Source organism: Engystomops pustulosus, chromosome 8 (assembly GCF_040894005.1).
Source record: "Engystomops pustulosus chromosome 8, aEngPut4.maternal, whole genome shotgun sequence".
NCBI classification, from domain to species: Eukaryota; Metazoa; Chordata; class Amphibia; order Anura; family Leptodactylidae; genus Engystomops; species Engystomops pustulosus.
In genome coordinates this window covers 30,739,825-30,757,664 of record NC_092418.1, presented here as the reverse complement: position 1 = coordinate 30,757,664, position 17,840 = coordinate 30,739,825, and the positions used below count along the sequence as shown (strand labels likewise).

The window sequence follows — 17,840 nt, the reverse complement described above, 5'->3', positions numbered from 1 at the left end:
TTAATATGATGCATTTTGAAGGTAGATTTCCTTTAAGAAAATAAAAATTATGCTGTAAAAAATATCGAATTCCCTCGTAACAATATACAAAATTGTTTAGATAACATTGATGCAGTCTTCCCCTTGATTTGATATTCAAAGGGAATCGAGATCATCTGAGTGTACTCAACAAACAACAGAAAATGCTGTAAAAAAATGTGGGATCTTCCGTCTGGTCCATTGCTTAGATAAATCATAAATATTTCCTCATTGAAAAGATAACAAACCGAACAAAAGAAAAAAAATCAAAAATGTAAAAAATGTGACCTTGGTTAATTCACTCATATTAAGAAATATATTTTAGCGGGCTTTCCATGTCTGATGTGCCGAACGATGTGTATTCATTGTTCAGTTGACAGTAAAAACACATGACAAGGAAATAATCCGGCTCGTTACATAGGGGCAAATTTTTAAAACCCAACTTCCTCCAAGTTTTGCCCTATAAAAGGCCTAAGAGTACTAACACTTCTTCAATTGAGCTGTAGATGCCTGGTTTGCATTTGCAACAACCACCTCATCTTTTTGATCTCACCAAAGATCATGAATAGGGGCGTCTTCATCTCAGTCCTTATGTCCATGGCATTTGGGGGTAAGTATATAACTGTATGTATTTGACTTGTTATCCTGTTCTGTGGATACCATGCACATTGTGTAGTAAATCTATGCATCATTCTGGGGGACGCTAGTGGGGAGCAGCCAAGACGATATATTTTGGCCATTCAGAGGGGCAAAAAAACTAGTTTCCTAAAAAAAAAAAAAGTATTTTAGATTATTTTATTTATTTATTCTGGCTAAAGTTTTCTACAGTATATACTATACTATACTATACTATATATACTATTAGTGGCTATCACTACAGCCTTGCAACGTTGGGGTCCTAGGTTCAAGTCCCAGGGTCAACATCTGTAAAGAGTTTGTATGTTCTCTCCCAGTTCGCATGGGTTTCCCCCGGGTCCTCCGGTTTCCTCCCACACTCCAAAACATACTGGTAGGTTGATTAGATTGTGAGCCCCACTGGGGACAGGGACTGATGTGACAAGCTCTGTGCAGCGCAGCGTAATCTGTGTGTGCTATTTAAATAAAGAATTATTATATTATTATTATTTTCTATACTATTTTTTTAAAGGTTCTTCTGGCGCAGTATGCAGTTCCCAGACAGGTAAGTTTTATTAACTGCTCATAGTAGAATATAATAATCCATCACTTGTCTAGCACCTCTCAGCACTTTAGGTTAGTTTCACATTGACGTTGTGTGTTCCTTTATATTCCCATATACATTTTCTAAAATTATTCTCCAAGAATGATAATGTTTTTAGAGGACACAGATATTGGGTCATGCTGAGTAACTAATCCCTAGATCATTCAACCTAAATAGTTCTTTTTTAACCTGCTGACGGCTTTTCCTATATTATTTGTGTATATTCCCTGACTTGACTGTCCTATGGCCACTAAGTACTAAATAGGTCACTTTATATCTAGTGATCCCCTTTCTATAATTGTTTTGAGAAGAGCTGATGAAGACCTCTCTTTTGTCTTTTTTGATTTTATATTCTAATTGTGTCCCAAAATTTTGCAATATAGCCAAGACCTTATCCTGTGATACCTTTGGTTATGACAAGAAAGTAGCATATGATCCACAAATAATCTTATTTTTAATTCAGAGTTTATTCCCTGGACCTTAGCTTCCTTTACTATATATTTCAGTAATTGTTGTATTGATTTATGAAATAATCCTCATCCTTGTTGAGTTCCCTCCCCCATTCGGTAGGTGTCACTTTAGCCTTAGGTTTACTGTAAAGAAGTTGTATATAAATCACTGAAAACCTATTCTCTGTATGTAGTACTGGAAACATCCAGGGTCAGTGGACATTATCAAAGGTCTTATGGTTGTTGTTGTTGGCCAATATCCTTATGCTTAACCCAATCCATCGCTGCCAGGACCCTTCTTGTGTCTTTACAAATTGAGAGCAGAGATGAGCTAACCCGAACTTTAAGATCGGGTCCAGGGTTCAGGTGTGTCGCACAATCCAAACATATTGCCGTGCAGCCAATCAGGCAAAACACTACAACCATAGCTGTGACAGTAGTTTGGATAACCCTTCGAAGTATTTATCTTCTATTTAGTTAATTTTCGGCTTTATTTAATTGTAGGTAATATTTATAAAAAAAAACGTATAATACATTTATTCGACATCTTTAACTTTTTCTTATTTTGAGTCTCTTATTGCTATTATTGGGCTAATCTCTTGGGCTAGATTAGATAACATCCTTCCTGCTTTATTACAATATCTTAAACGGTTGAATAGCTTTGAATCCCGTCACACCACAGATCATTTCATTCTTCAGCTTTCTCCAAAGCCTGGTGGCTCCTTTCATTATGTGTCTCCTTCTATCAATATCTATCTAGATTCTTGACTAAATTGCCAATATCATTCTTTGATATATATATATATGTTAAGGGCTATAAACAGCAATGCCCAACGTGTGGGGAAAGTAAAACCTCACTTCTACGTTGTCTATGGCAGGAGTGTCAAACTCATTTTCACCAGGGGGCCACATCATTTATAGAGTTTTACCATTACATTCAGCACATTTGAGGGCAACCACAAAGATGAACGTATTGTTAAATAAAACATGAGACACTGGCATAGCAAATTTGTGCCCCTACAGCAGCCAATAGTCACAGTGTCCCCACACAGTAGCCAATAGTCACAGTGTCCCCACACAGCAGGCAATAGTCACAGTGTCCCCACACAGTAGCCAATTGTCACAGTGTCCCCAAACAGTAGCCAATAGTCATAAGGTTACCACACCAGTTGATAGTCACAGTGTCCTCACACAGGCCAGAAGTTAGAGTGCCCGCCAAAGCAACAAGGGTGCCCCCTGCCAGCCAGAATAGCCCTACATTTGCTTACCTTTCCTTGCTTCCCTGAATAAGCAGCAGTCTTATAGCTGTGTACCTGCTTCAGAGCTGGTGTGTACAGCTGTCGTAGAAGAAAAGATTGCTGGGCTTCGGAGGCAGCAGGGAAAGTTGAGTATTTGAGTGCCTTGGCCCTATGCTGCGCTCCCAACTAGCACAGCATAGGTGCAGGGTGAAGGGATGCACAACACTAGTTGTGTCTTTTCTGTGAAAACCCCTTTACTGATATTTAATGTCTTCTATTTAATCCACCAGCCTCCTCCTCTCTGACCTACCTGGTGGACACCACAGGTTCCATGGTGAACTACCTTTCCCAGTTAAAGTTGGTGAACAGTTGGATACTTGATCGAGTTACAGCCAAATTCCCTTGTGGAGCCCGGCAATATACTTTGGTGGAGTATAATGATCCAAGTACGTCTTTATTAATCACATGTAGAGTTACAAGGTTATCAGATAAAGAAGCCTTACAAGGGTGGTCTCCTTATATTCAATGAATGGACAGCTAGAAGGGACTTCTGGCAGATACACCAATTGATACTACTGCCACAACTCTAGAGGAGTCTAGTTTAGGTGGAGATCATTGGGGGGGGGGGGGGGTGAGGGTTTGGAACCTCTATGATTTCAAAATTCCTCATTATAACCTTAGCAAGACAACCGCTTTAAGTATTATCCTTGGACAATGGGGAATTTACTACTAATAACAAAGTCATGTAACAATATTCCACTATAGCCCTAAGCATGGGACAGGAGAAGGCATATAATGGTGATCATTCTTTCATCCCCAGGTGTTGGACCGGTTAGATACACACAGTCAAAACAAGATTTTGGTAACTATTTTAACACTCTATCAGCCAGTGGAGGTGGAGATTGTCCGGAGTTAACAATGAAAGGTCTTGAAATGGCCTTGATAAATTCTCCACCGAAGTCCTATATCTTGGTATTTACTGATGCATCGGCTTTGGATTATGGGAATACAACCTTGGTCAATAATGTCCGATCTCTCATAACTACTACTAAGTCACAGGTGAGTTTATAAAAATATAGACATCCCTTTGACCCTTTAACTTATTAATGTAATTAGTTTTATTGAAATGTCTGTTGAAAGTTGTTTTTTCCCTAAACAATATACTATGGACTTTCACACTTAGGTCACCTTTCTGGTCACTGGATATTGCAATACCACAACTAGTCCTGATTTTTCTATTTATCGGGATATTGCTGCTCTGAGCTTTGGCCATGTCTATCTATTTTCGGTTGCAGATATATATAAGGTGAGCAACCAACTTTTTATGAACTCTTCAATGATGATTCACAAAAAGACAATTTAAAATATAAAACAAAGCTAAATCATGACACATGAACCCACAAGCCCGAATGTCAAACACATGTTAGGGGTTTAGGTTTGACTTTAGGAAACCAAAGTAAGCTGGTTGATTGATGGCTGAGCAGCCATTCAACAAGCTATCAGCCTTTTATTATCCACAGCCATGCCCATACTGACCATGGGAGTGATTGACCAGGTGTGACACGTGACCCTGCTGTATAAGAGACAGGGTCACATGTCCCTAGCACCATTACGGAGAGGAGACAGAGCTAGGGCAAGGCTTAGTCAGACAGACAGGGTAATAGTAAAAATATGACTGCCCTTTTCAGGGCAGTTAGGTAGGGAGATTTGGCTGCTAGAATAAGGGATAGGTGGAAATCTAAAATAATTACCTTTTTTATGGCACTCTGAAGAACTGCATGAGGCTACTTATAGGCTACTATGGTGCAGGTCCAGTACTATTTGCATAATGTAGTTGTAAGGAGGGGATGGCTTGGCATACAGGGAAAGACTGGCAGGATGATGAGCCCTAAACTGTACCCCCCAACCTGTCACCTGCCTACTTACTGGTCTCCATCCTAAGCAGTGGGCAATAACTGAGCGCCGAACCCTCCCTAAGCCACAGTGCTAACACGAAACAAGACTGACAAACAGACAACACAGATAAGTCAGAGGTCCGGGTCACAACAAAGTACAGAATCAAAATCCAAGAGGAATAGTCATAGTACAAAGCCGAGATCAGATAATCAGAGTAAGCAATAGAATAACAGTAGAAAGCACATGCAAGATACAGAGCTGAGATATAATCATATAAGCAGGGAGCTCCTAATGGGACTGAGCAGGTATATAAAGCAGATTCTGGGCACACTGGAGCATCTGTCTATCAGATTAGTAACCCAGAGCTGGACAGAGCTGAACTGCAGAGAGCAGGGTGTGGCTCAATCAATCCAAAACAGCAGAGGCCTATGCCGCAATTTACACACAGGAAACACAAAACAAAAGTGTGGAAGGGGCCTTACGCTACTTAAAAGACGGCAATGCAAAATTAAGGGGTTTTTCTCTCCACATTGTATTCTGCAGAACAAGTCAATAAAAAACCTATATAAATGGGATATTACTGTAACCGTACTAACCCATAGAACATAAGTAACATGATATCTTTGTTATTTGGTGTTTAAAAAACAAAAAAAATCATCCCCCAAAAAGCTAATAAAGGTTAAAGAACGGGCAATTGCACACCCAAATATAGTCTTACTGCATTCCTTGAGGAATAGAAATCTGTTCCAGCAAAATTCACCCTCCCAAAGCCAATAGACGTTCCTTCCCTTCTGAGGCGCACAGTCGTTTGTGACCACATGTGGGATAATACTGCTTGCTAGAGAAACTGGGTAACAAACTACGCGGTGCTTTTACTTTTTATCGTCTTCTGAAATAAAAAAATTTAGGGGCCAAAGCAACTGATGTGCGGGGGGGGATAATGCTTAACCCCTCACATGCAGATCCTGAGATAAAATGCAAACCAAATTCCCTGTCTCCTAGGTGTTTAACTATTTGGATTACACTCTTTCAATGCCAAGCAACAGCTCAACCCAATTATTCTCTGGAGACTTCACAGCCCTGGCCCATAATGAAAGCTTCTCCATCACAAAGAACTTCTCCTCCATGATGATTACCACCAGCGGGCTTGTTTATAGTGTGCAAATTTTAGGACCAAGTTGTAAGTACTCCCTCTACTATTCACTTATTCTACATTTGTCTTCATCTACCATGGGATTGTCCTGGATAAGAAATAATCATATACTGAAAGGTGAACAGTAGTGCGCGTGCACCAGTATATTACCTTCTACTGCCTATTACTAACGTGAGGATCTACAGGCACAGTCATATTCATGTGAACATAGGTTCTTCTTAGATGTAAAAGAGACAACGCAACGTAGACAACTGTACTGTATATATACTGCATTGCACATTTCTAAAACATTGACCTAATAATGGAAACTTTGCCCCCTTTTTTTAAGTATTTTTTATTTATTTTCAACAAAACAATAAAGTAACATACAGTAATTCGTGTTGCAACTTTGCCCTTTTTTATTTGCGGTGCAGCGTTTTCTATGGACCAAGTGGTAACAGAGGTCTGGGGCTTTGTACTTGTGGTGAAAAAACCCACTAAAGGGAACTGGGCAATAAAGGTAAACGCTGGAGGAATCCACGCTGTCCGGATTGAAGGATTCACAGGTAAAGAAATGCATTTTATACATATTGTTTCATAAAGGAAACTAAAAATATGTAGCTAAGTTTTCTAGAAACAACGCCACTTTTGTGTATAGGTTTTGTCGGGCGCATTCTGCTTGGTTTAATTGAATTATAATTGGACATTGCATAAAATACTATTACATTATATAAACATTTGTAGTCTATGAAACATAGGTGCCTTAATAGTAAAGTCATTGTAAAGCCCTGAAATAATCACAATGCCTAGCGAACTACCAGGCATGGGATTATTTTCCCCTTTATGCCACCTCCATGTCGAATGGGCGTGGAGGGGTGTGAATGGGGGCAGCCGGAGGTGACAGAGTGGGTCAGTGTGACTGTTAAAACCTCACTGGTCATAGGGCAATTCCACGCCAGGCATGGTCGAATTGTACGCCAGCACAGATGAACGTAGGATACATTTGGAGGCCGGAGCTTCCTGATGTATCTGGAGGGGCGAGGCTTTCATCATACACTGTGCATGAAGTGCCGCCACATGATAAGTGTCCATCTATGATAAAGTGTCGGGAGTATTTATCCATTTGATCTAATCCATTTTTTTTTTCTTTTCAGCTTTCAACACAACCTGTGAGTATATTTTATAATATAAACTATGTTTTTTTTTACTCTGATCCAGTAATATTACCAAACTGTGAGAAATCAATATAGAAAGTAATTTGTAAATTCTGGGTACACTGTCTGAATCCTCCCTTTGTATGAAATAGAATTTTAATCCTCTGTTCTCTAGACTGCTGGGACCTGATAAGTATCTTAGATGGGACAACCACTTCAATTATTTACATTTGAACTATTTAGCTTTATAATGTTTTTCTCATCATCTGTCACCTACAGCCAGCTGCTCCAAGTGTCACGTCAATGCTACCTGTGAAGACTATTACGGATCCTTGCAGTGTCTGTGTAAATCCGGCTTCATTGGAGATGGTATCGATTGTACGGATATTGATGAATGTGCCTATTCCTGGACCAATAACTGTTCCGTTGGCATATGCAGTAATAACATAGGTTCCTACACCTGTAAATGTCCAAGTGGCTTCTACAGCCCTACTCCATACTCATGTGTAGACATCAATGAGTGCTTGAACTCCAGCCTTAGCCGATGCCACGCATTAGCCACTTGTGTAAACACCAATGGGAACTATTCCTGTTCCTGTCCCAGTGGATATTTTGGCGATGGGTTCAATTGTGAAGTAAATGACTGTTTGCGAGGAGTGTGTGCCGCGGGAAAGGAGTGTGTGAAGACCTCTGGCTCCTATCTCTGTGTGGACCCATGCTCCAGCTACATTGCTCTCAATGAACCCTGGAGAAGCAGCCTTAATTATGTCTCCCCCAGTTATGCCGACTCTTCTTCCTATAGATGTGACAGTAACTTGACTGGTTGGTATCGCTTCATTGGCAGTGGAGGTGTTCGTATGCCAGAGACTTGCATCTCCTCTTTCTCCTGCGGTACACACGCCCCAATGTGGCTGAATGGTGTCCACCCAACAACTAGTGACGGCATTGTAAACCGCACCGCCTGTGCCACCTGGAGTGGGAGCTGCTGTCTTTGGTCATCAAATATCCAGATTAAAGCTTGTCCAGGTGGATACCATGTCTATAAATTTTCTGCAACACCAGTTTGTACCTTGGCCTATTGTACCGGTGAGTAACAAATATTCTAGTCTTCTGTCTTTAATATATCTGCTCTCTGTTGTTTTACACCTTATACATTACTAAATACAGGCAGAACTAGGATCTTGTACCGGAGGTGGTAAATTGTTCCCTCTGCCACATAAGCACAATAACAGCAGTATAATTTATAACACATGGTAAATAGCCGCGCCTTGTTGCCGTATAGATCGTATTGATCTTATTTAGGCCCCATGGCTGTTAAGTTACCTCTCTGACTACATAAAAGGTATTATATTATATTAAAAGGACTGAATGATAATAGCCAGCTGATCCTGAACCTATAGGGAACACATAGAAAGAGGAGAAAAGTTATGGGAGGAGAAGTTATGGGACTACTTTGCTACAGATCCTCTCCCACAATCAGGGTTGGACTGAGGTTCCTTGAGCCCATCGGATAATTTTTTTCTGGGAGCACACCATTCATCAAACCTTATGAAATAGAACCTAGGAGCCGGATTATAAGGTTGTATTCTGTTGGACCTCTGGGGTCTAGTATTGGATTAGAGCCTATTCTATCTCCTCATTTATTTTGTTTTGTGCCTGGTTCCAGCACTCCGTCCCATTCGACCCAGGTGCTTTTCAATTAACAGGAGACTGCATATAGTGGCCGTCTGCTTTCTCTTAGTCAGTGTTTGAGACCACATGAAACAGTGAGTTTTCAAGACCTGTTCACACAGGGTGTGCATTATAGTCCTGTTCACATGGTGCGGTGTTGCATGGCATCTGCTGCTTCTGTGGTGCAGTGCTGGTGGGGACCCAGAGCCATGGGGGCTATGCTTGCCAGTATGGGTGCTTGGGGGGCAACTGGGTTTTGATCCCTGCTGGCTCTATGTTGCAGCGGTGGTGGATGCTATGTGATGCTGCACCTTATTGCGTAGGGACCCACTACTACGAGATCACCGTGTAGTGGTTAGTGGCTTATACAATCTGATCAAGACTAGGGGGACACATTTCTTAGCAGAAGACCATGCAGCCCTAGTGGCCCTTGTGGGGGTTACAAAGGTCACCAAAACAGTCATGTCCAACAAGGGTAGGTTTATTTAAACAAAGTCCCTAGTGACTTTTTGGTAGAACTACTGTGATACATAAAGTGGTTGTCACTAGCTAAAAAGTCATGGAAAGGGTCTACAAAATGTATAATCAAATACTACATCAGATATTATGCATTATATGTAATGTAATTTATTTTACCCTCTGCTATACAATGTCCAGCTGGGATAAGATGTAATACCATTCCAGTCCATTAACCAATTAGAATCAGTGACATATCAAGGTCGATTTAGCCGTATTATGACTGACACTTGTGGTTGCATGTAGCCATCTTTCTTACTATTATTGATTGATCGTCATGTCCATGTTCTTTCCTATATGTCAGATTCTTGAAAATCTTTTGTATCATTCTCAGACCCAGCCACAGTTCCCACAACGTGTGAAGCTGATGAAGAGTGGAAACTGGGCAACCAAGGCTATGGATGTTATTGCAAGAATCAATATACAGTATCTTGTAAGTTTAGTGACTGCACATTTATGGTAGAGTGATGGTCCAAGATAGGAAAATGCAAGATCAAAGAGGGTTCAGTGGTAATGTCAGATAGGATAATACATCTTCAGTCTATGAACACTGTGGGGGAACATTTACTCATCCGTCCTGTGCGATCCTGAAAGTGCATTGTCCGACCGGAATGAATATCTGCCGCGATTCACTAAGATTGTGCGCCCGATATCCTGCAGGTGTCGCTTCCCCGCTCAGGTCCGCCGGAGTTCACCTTCTTCTTCCCGGTGTATGTACGTGCATTATCTTGCCTCACAAATTGGATCTTAAATCCCGCACTTAGTCGAATTAGTCGGATCATCCGACGGCCCGCCCCCCGATTTCTGTCGCATAAAAGCGAGCGCCGCTCCGCCACAATACGATCGTGTGCGACACAATCCCCAGTTAAATACCTGTCACAGCGGCGCAAATCCCAAAAATTTTGAAAATCTGACAAAAGTGCAATCCGTGGACCCGTAGTAAATAAGTCCCTTTATCCTCAGTGTGTGAACCCAGCCTAAAATGCTAATTCCTATAAAGGGAAAACTTAAATTACATACATAGGAAACACATGAGTTATATGGTAGTTACAGTAAAATTCTCCTTGCAGTTTCTTTCTAATCTAATCTAATTATGAGATTCATCTTATCACAAAACAAAATGTTACCTGCATATTGAGTATTATGGAAGGGAATGGGATGGTGGATATGCATGTGCTCGCCCGCTCCATGCACGTAAAATCTTTAGGTCCCACTGAAATGTTGTTAGTCTATAGTCTGACCAGCACAACACTGGGAGGGACTTTATGCAGGGTTGATCTTGGTAGACCTTCACCAGGCTCCCAATTTCTAGCATAACACATTAGCACCCATCATCATGCCATTGGGTGAAATGGGGCAATGCAGAGAATTTAATTGTTAAGTAAACCCTTAGATACTGCAGACTCTATTCGCTGTGGCATCTATGTGGTATAGTGTTTGTGATCAAGGTTATCATTAACTGCCAAAGGAGCCCAGTTGTCAATCACCACTCAGTTTAGCGAAACTTTGATTACAAAAATTGCTGGAAGAACAATCTATCTAAAAGAACTATACTTTATTCAAAGCCTTGGCAGACATGCGTCCAGAGCTGACCTGCGGAACCAATGAGATGAAGGCTTCATTCCACAAATGTCAAGCCAAGGCCCTCTACTTCACTTTGAGTAAAGACAGCTTCAAGAACAATGGCTGCTTCCAATTCCAGGACGACAAATACACTAACACTTTCTCTGTTGTGTCCCGTCTGGAGGCCGGAAACTGTGGGGTCCAACCAAGTGTAAGTGTTTCTTGGTCTATTAACCATGGAGGTATTTTCATTCCGCCTTCTTTTTGTTGTGAGATGTTGACATTCATAGAAGTTTCCTTTACAGTAGAAAACATCTACTGTTTTTCGTAAAACATTTTCCAAAAAGCGATGCCCAAATTAAATATATTGATGGCCACTTTTTTTTTTTTTTTGCAGTCATCTATGTCATATTTTTAGGTGGTCTGACACTTCACACCGCACTATCTTGTATTGATATCAGCAGCCAGAACCACACGGTTTATGGAGCCAAATGCAGACACTTTCAATTCAAGATATGGGGAGTTGAAGTACCCTAAAAGTGTCCTGAGCATTCTGCTCATGTAGGCTATGCCCTTCTGGCTCCTGACATCCTTCGAGCATTTACAAATATGTTACTTATATAAATGTATTCTTTTTTTTTTATATATGAAACAGCAAAATTCAACTCATGTCAAGTATACGAGCAACCTTTTAATTTTGACCGAGGCGTCTGGAATAATCATGAGAAATGATACGTTGACTGTAACTGTATCATGCGTGTACCCGCTCGACATGCAGACAAGCTTAAGCCAAGCCCTGAAGCCCATCCTCAAGTATGTTGATCGAGAAATGCTACCGACATGGCTGTTCTTTTGTCCTTGATCATTAATGGGTATTTAATGGGTATTTTTTTGTGTACGCATCCAGTGGATTAAGGGGATTCACACCTCACTAGTGGGGAGGTTCTTCTGATCTCTTCTTAGGCCTATGTTGCCCTTAGCTCTGGTTCTCTGATACAGATCTGTTTTGCTATCTGAGGGAAGGTCCACCCTTCTCCGTCTGCCTCTCAGATACCAGGATTCAAGGAGATGCCATTTAGGGCTCAAGATCTGGTTAATACGACCTCATATGAACAACAACGTATGGCAGAAATCAGACACGTAATGCTTATGATATGATTTTGATGAATGGAACATTATTAAGTGTGTGACCACCTCCATAAAAGCAGAAGTTTAGGGAGATCGGTTTTCTGGTTTGACTTAACACAATGTCAAGGAGGATTGACTTAAGCAGTGATCCTAGAGAATTAATTGTTGCTACCCATCAACCTGGGAATGTTAAGGTTAAAACTATTTCAAGTCCAAGTATTTCAAAGAATTCTGGACAGCCATCTATCCAACAACTAATACTTGGCTGAAACAATGACCCAGACCCCAATCCCTTAGAAATCCCTTAAAAGAATTGTCCATAGATGAATATCCACAAAACTTACTGAACTAAAACGACATTGTAAAGAGGAGTGGGACAGAATTTTTTTTAGAATGATGTAAATTCATACAGAAAATCATAACTTTATATCATTGGTGTGAAGATATTGATCAAGCTATTGATTCATGGGGGACACTCAGTTTTTCACACATGCCTTTTTTTAATTTTGACTTCATTTTTGCTAAATAAATACAGACAGTCCCCGACTTAAGAACACCTGACTTACAGACGGTCCTCTTGATGTTAGTAATTTACTGAACTTTAGTCCCAGGCTACAATGATCAACTGTATAAGTTGTTAAAGGTGTCTGTCTGCAATGAAGTTTTATTGTCAATCCTCATTCTTATGACAATCCAAAATTTAAAAGAAATCCATTTGTTGCAGAGACCAAAAAATTGTGTCTGGGCTTGCACTTACAGAATAAACAGATCTAATTTACATACAAATTCAAGTTAAGAACAAACCTACAGATCCTATTGTACATAAAGCAAGGACTGCCTGTAATGACCCAGTGTAATCTGTTTGGTTTTTCATATATGCATAAGTTACCATATTTTTTGGAATATACGGTGTGCAAAAAATCCTTTAATTTTCTCAGAAATCAAAGGTGCGCTTTATAGTCCAGTGCGCCTTATATATGAACCGTACTTACAAACAACAGCTGCCTTGAACTGTGCACAGGTCTGCCACCTGCTGGTCATTCATCCTTATAATGAGGTGCGCCTTATCTATGAACCTAGACGTTTTAGCAGGCATTTATTGATGGGATGGTGCACCTTATAGTCCGAAAAATACGGTACATAGATCTTCTCTGTGTCATCTATATCTAAACTTCTAGAATTCACTAATCCAAGTGAATTTTCTTTTTTTTTTTGCAGATCTTTGGTTGTCAATGTTGGAGGAACTGGACAGTTCACGGTGTCCATGGCTCTTTTTACTGACAGTAGCTATAAGTATCCATATACTGGATCACAAGTTTCACTGTCAGTCAAGGATACTCTGTACATTGGCGCCTACATCCAGGGTGGAGATAACTCCACATTTGTTGTATTGATAAAGAACTGCTACGCCACTCCATCCTCAGACCCAAATGATACAGTAAAATATTACCTCATCAAGGACAGGTACAGGAACTCTAACTTTGGATAATCTTATGCGGAGCTTCTCATGTTACCAGATGAAGCTCCAATATTTTTGGGCAGCACCAATTAGTATATATGAATAATAAAGTAATCTGCATAGAATTGGCAAACTTTATTTTAAAGGGTAATCCAGGGAAGGCAGTATTTTTGTTTTCAGACTGGTCTGCTGGCTAACACCTTCAGCAGCTTTCCCCTTGTAGCTAAGGTACCTTCTCAATCTATGCATCCAAAGAAATTGGTCACTATAGACTTTTTTGTCCTGTAAAATGATGAAAACTACAATGGAAGCCAAAAGGACCCCATTATAGACAATGGGAACTAGGGGTCCCCACTTCCCTTCTTTTCACACATTTGTTTTCATAGTTTTTCTCAGAAGAGTGGAAGCTCCATGTAGATGAGAACATGGCCTACAACCCGAGTTGGAGTTTGGGTGTTTTTTAACATGGCAAAGTATTTGACGGCTCATTTGAGTTTATCTGAAAATATTTTTAAAGGGGTTGGCCACTTTACATTATATTTTTGTATGTATGTGTGTAAGTGTGTGTGTGGGAGGAGGATATTAGGTAATTTACCAAAAAACATCCAATAAAAGTTCTGCTGCGATTATTTGATATATATCATGGAGCTGATGTAGATTGACGAGTACCGCGCTAATCAATCTCCGTCAGCTCCATAGAGATCTTCTCAGGGAGCAAAGAGGGGTCTGACAGAAGTACCTCAGACTCCCTGTTCTTGTCATCACTGAGATCCCCACCAATAAGCAAGTTAGGCTCTATCCAAACATTACAAAAACATAAGAAAAAGCATCCAAACCCTTTACGTTCTTAAATTTTTACCTCATATAGTAACCCCTTCATCCTCTTTCTTTCTTGCAGCTGTCCCAATAAACAAGATTCGACGATCTCGGTGCCTCAGAATGGAGTGTCCAGGGAAGGACGTCTGCAGGTGCAGATGTTTAAGTTTGTGGGCGACGCTTATGACTCCGTCTACATCCATTGTGCTCTGGGTCTCTGCAATACCGTGACTGGAAGCTGTGTGCCGGTGGGTGGATTCTCTTGTTACTGGTGTATAATACATTTTTGAGTTGTCTATTAGGTCATTTAGAGATTGACCATTCTACCCTAACTCAATAGGCCCCTTGTGTATTACAGTTAGTTTTTCTGCTAATAAAGTTCTCTAGTATCAAAATGGCTGCTGATGGAGGGTCACATGACCTGACCTATCCCTCCTTTGAGTCACACTGAACTTAACATTGTAAACTGGTAACTGTGAGGTCACTTTACTTTTATGAACATAGTACAATGCACATTTATGTCTATGTTTTAACATTGATCATTATTCTTTGTATTGTTTTAGTCATGCTCCGGAGCCCGCAGTGCTCGGATGGATGTAGAAACCCAGGATGTTTCATTTGGACCGATTGTCCGTTCAGGTAATGATTTTAATAATTTTCATATTGGAGTGAGGTCACAGATGCAAACATTGAATAGTTTCACCCATGATAGGAAGTGGATATAAATATTAAAGTATAGGAAAGCCTCTATTAGAAGCTGTTGGCAGTCACTACTGGGGGGAGTATGCTGCATACATATTGCTAGCAATACAGCTTCTATTAAATTCAGATGGACTACTATGCATACAGAGAGCTCCCCCTAGTGACGTCTGCAAGATGCCAGAATGTTATTGTTAAACTCTGTGGCAGTATGAGGGCTCAGAGGGGGATTTGTAGCTATAGAAAAGAAGCAAAGCATCAGCTCCTATGAATGAAATCAAATGAGACAAAATAAAACAACACTTGCTCTGGTTTGTACTGTCTACTGCACATGGTGTATTGTGTGGCTGGTACCAGTGGGTGATTGCTGCCAAGTACATTCTACACCTAATATCTTAAAGGATATGTCATGCAATATACAGAAAATGCTATGTTTTAATTTAAAGGATTGTCCAGGATTCAAATGTATGAATGATTCCTTCCAAAATAGTGCCCCACCTGTCTATTGGTTGTGTCTGGTAGTGCAGCTTAGCACCATTGAAGTGTATAAGGATCAAGCTGCACTACCAGACACAACATGTGGACAGGAGGGGCAGCCATGTTGTTGTAATAGGGGACAGTCCTTTTTAAGAACTATATAAGCAATATAGACAACATAGTGAAAATGCTACATTGTAATTATTATTTGTGGTTTCACTTTGACAAAAAAATCTTTTTTTTTTCATTTTTTTTTTTCAGCTGCTTCGTATCATGGTCCAATAAGTAAGTATATATAAAAATATATATTCCCCCATATATTAAATACAAAGGGATTACCAGGCCAATACAGCTCAAATTCTTACTTGTCCAATCAAATGCTGTATATTAGACATAGCAGTCTCCTGGTACAGCAAAAAATAAAGACACAGCGCCCAACAAAAATGTATTCACATCATAATATGGTTCTGTATAGTATATACTGGATGTAAATATGGGACCTAATCTATAAAAAATATACATAGTCTAAACTTATTACTTCCTTTTAGGTGCATCGACCGTTTCCATCCTCCTCCCGGCTCTACTACTGATGGTATCCTCCATGTTCCTGTAGTGTCTGTCAGAAGGATTTTTTTGGTACAGACATATTACTACAATCATATAGTAATCCGATAAATAAAAAATAAAAATATGACAATAACACATTGTTCTGTTCTTGGTCTCTGTGGTCATATTAGGGAGTATTGTTTCTCTTTAACCCCTTAAGGACGCAGGGTATTTTCGCTCATTTCTCGCTCTCCATCTTCAAAAATCCATAACTTTTTCATTTTTCCATGTACAGAGCTGTGTGAGGGCTTATTTTGTACTTTCCCGTGATGTTAATTATTATTCCCTGCCATGTAGTGGGAAGCCGTAAAAAAATTCCAAATGTGGAAAAATTGAGGGGAAACAAAAAACGCATGTGCGTCACGTTCTTGTGGGCTCAGTTTTTACGACTTTCACTGTTCTCTCCAAATAACACTTCTACTTTATTATTTGGTTCGGTACGATCGTGGTGATACCAAATTTATATAGGTTTTATTGCGTTATAATACATTTTCAAACGAATGTGTACAAAAAAGGAAAAAATAATTTTCGCCATCTTCTGACGCTAATAACTTTTTCATACTTTGGCGCACGGAGCTGGGAGAGGGGTCATTTTTTGCGAAACGAGCCGACGTTTTCATTGCTACCATTTTGAGGACTGTGCGACATTTTGATCATTTTTTATTACATTTTTATATCATGTAAAAAGGTGTAAAAGTCGCATTTCGGACATTTGGGCGCCGTTTCCCATTTCGGAGGTCACCGCCGGTTATAACCGTTTTTATATTTTGATAGATAGGGCATTTTGGGACGTGACGATACCTAATGTGTCTGTGATTTTTATTGTTTATTTTATATCAGTTCTAGTGATTTGATCTTTAAATATTTTATTAATTTTTCACATTTTTAAACTTTTTTTTTTTTCCACTATTTCTTAGACTCTCTAGGGTACATTAACCCTAGATGGTCAGATCGTTCCTACCATATACTGCAATACTACTGTATTGTAGTATATGGCATTTCTGCACACTGTACATTACAATGAGCAACTGGCTCATTGTAATGAATAGGCAGAAGCCATTCAGCCTCGGGTCAAACGAAGACCCGAGACTACCATGGCAACCGATCGTCCCCCATTGACGTTCGGGTTAGCGACGATCGGAGGTAAGATGGTGGCGCCCATGCGGCAAACAAAAGGTTAACACCCACGATCGGTGCAAGCACCGACCACGGGTGTTAGCGATGGGTCTTTGCTGCGATATGCAGCAAAGCCAATCTCCGTCACAGTGCGTGAAGGGGTTAAAGGAAATCGACCACCAGAATGAAGGATTGTAAATCAAGCACACTGACATGCTGGTGAGTACCCCCTCTACCAAGATCTGCTCTTCTTTTAGATTATAAAAATTATGCAAATAAGCCTGAGGGGCTCCAGGCTCCATTGACATCTATGGAACTGGAGCCCCGCTGGCTCATTTGCATATTTTATCTTTACCTTTTTTCCGTCAAAACTAGAGCTTAAGAAGCTGAAAGAACAGCAGATCCTGGCAAAGGGGGCACACACCTGCTTGCCAACGTGCGTGGTTTACAATCCTTCATCCTGGGGGTGAATTTCCTTTAAGGAGAGCACCAGTTGTTTTTTTTTTCTTTTTAAATATATAATATTTAATGAGCATGGAAAAAAAACTGAATGAGGCTTAAAGGGTATCTACCACCCTCATGAAAGACTATGCAAATGAGCCTGAGGGGCTCCATAGATGTTAATGTAGCCTAGAGACCCTCAGGCTAATTTGCATACAGTGTTTCATCCTGGTGGTAGATGT

The 17,840-nt window shown here is 40.2% G+C and overlaps 1 protein-coding gene across 1 annotated transcript; it reads left to right on the top strand.

The window, feature by feature from the left end:
• Positions 1-488: 488 nt before the first annotated feature.
• LOC140076054 (uromodulin-like) lies at positions 489-16,125 on the top strand. The gene is made up of 17 exons (XM_072122582.1): positions 489-628; positions 1,166-1,198; positions 3,215-3,370; positions 3,745-3,983; positions 4,108-4,230; positions 5,823-6,000; positions 6,387-6,518; positions 7,107-7,121; positions 7,386-8,192; positions 9,628-9,726; positions 10,859-11,067; positions 11,512-11,669; positions 13,203-13,448; positions 14,342-14,507; positions 14,823-14,898; positions 15,697-15,720; positions 15,984-16,125. Exons 1-17 carry the CDS (start codon positions 580-582, stop codon positions 16,046-16,048), a joined length of 2,775 nt encoding a protein of 924 aa, XP_071978683.1. The 5' UTR covers positions 489-579; the 3' UTR covers positions 16,049-16,125.
• The last annotated feature ends 1,715 nt before the right edge of the window (positions 16,126-17,840 follow it).

Coding starts and splice junctions, on each gene's coding strand:
- LOC140076054 (XM_072122582.1), top strand. CDS start 580: ATGAATAGGGGCGTCTTCATCTCAGTCCTTATGTCCATGGCATTTGGG. Junction 13,449..14,341: donor TATTACCTCATCAAGGACAG/GTACAGGAACTC, acceptor TCTTTCTTGCAG/CTGTCCCAATAAACAAGATT. Junction 14,899..15,696: donor TGGACCGATTGTCCGTTCAG/GTAATGATTTTA, acceptor TTTTTTTTTCAG/CTGCTTCGTATCATGGTCCA.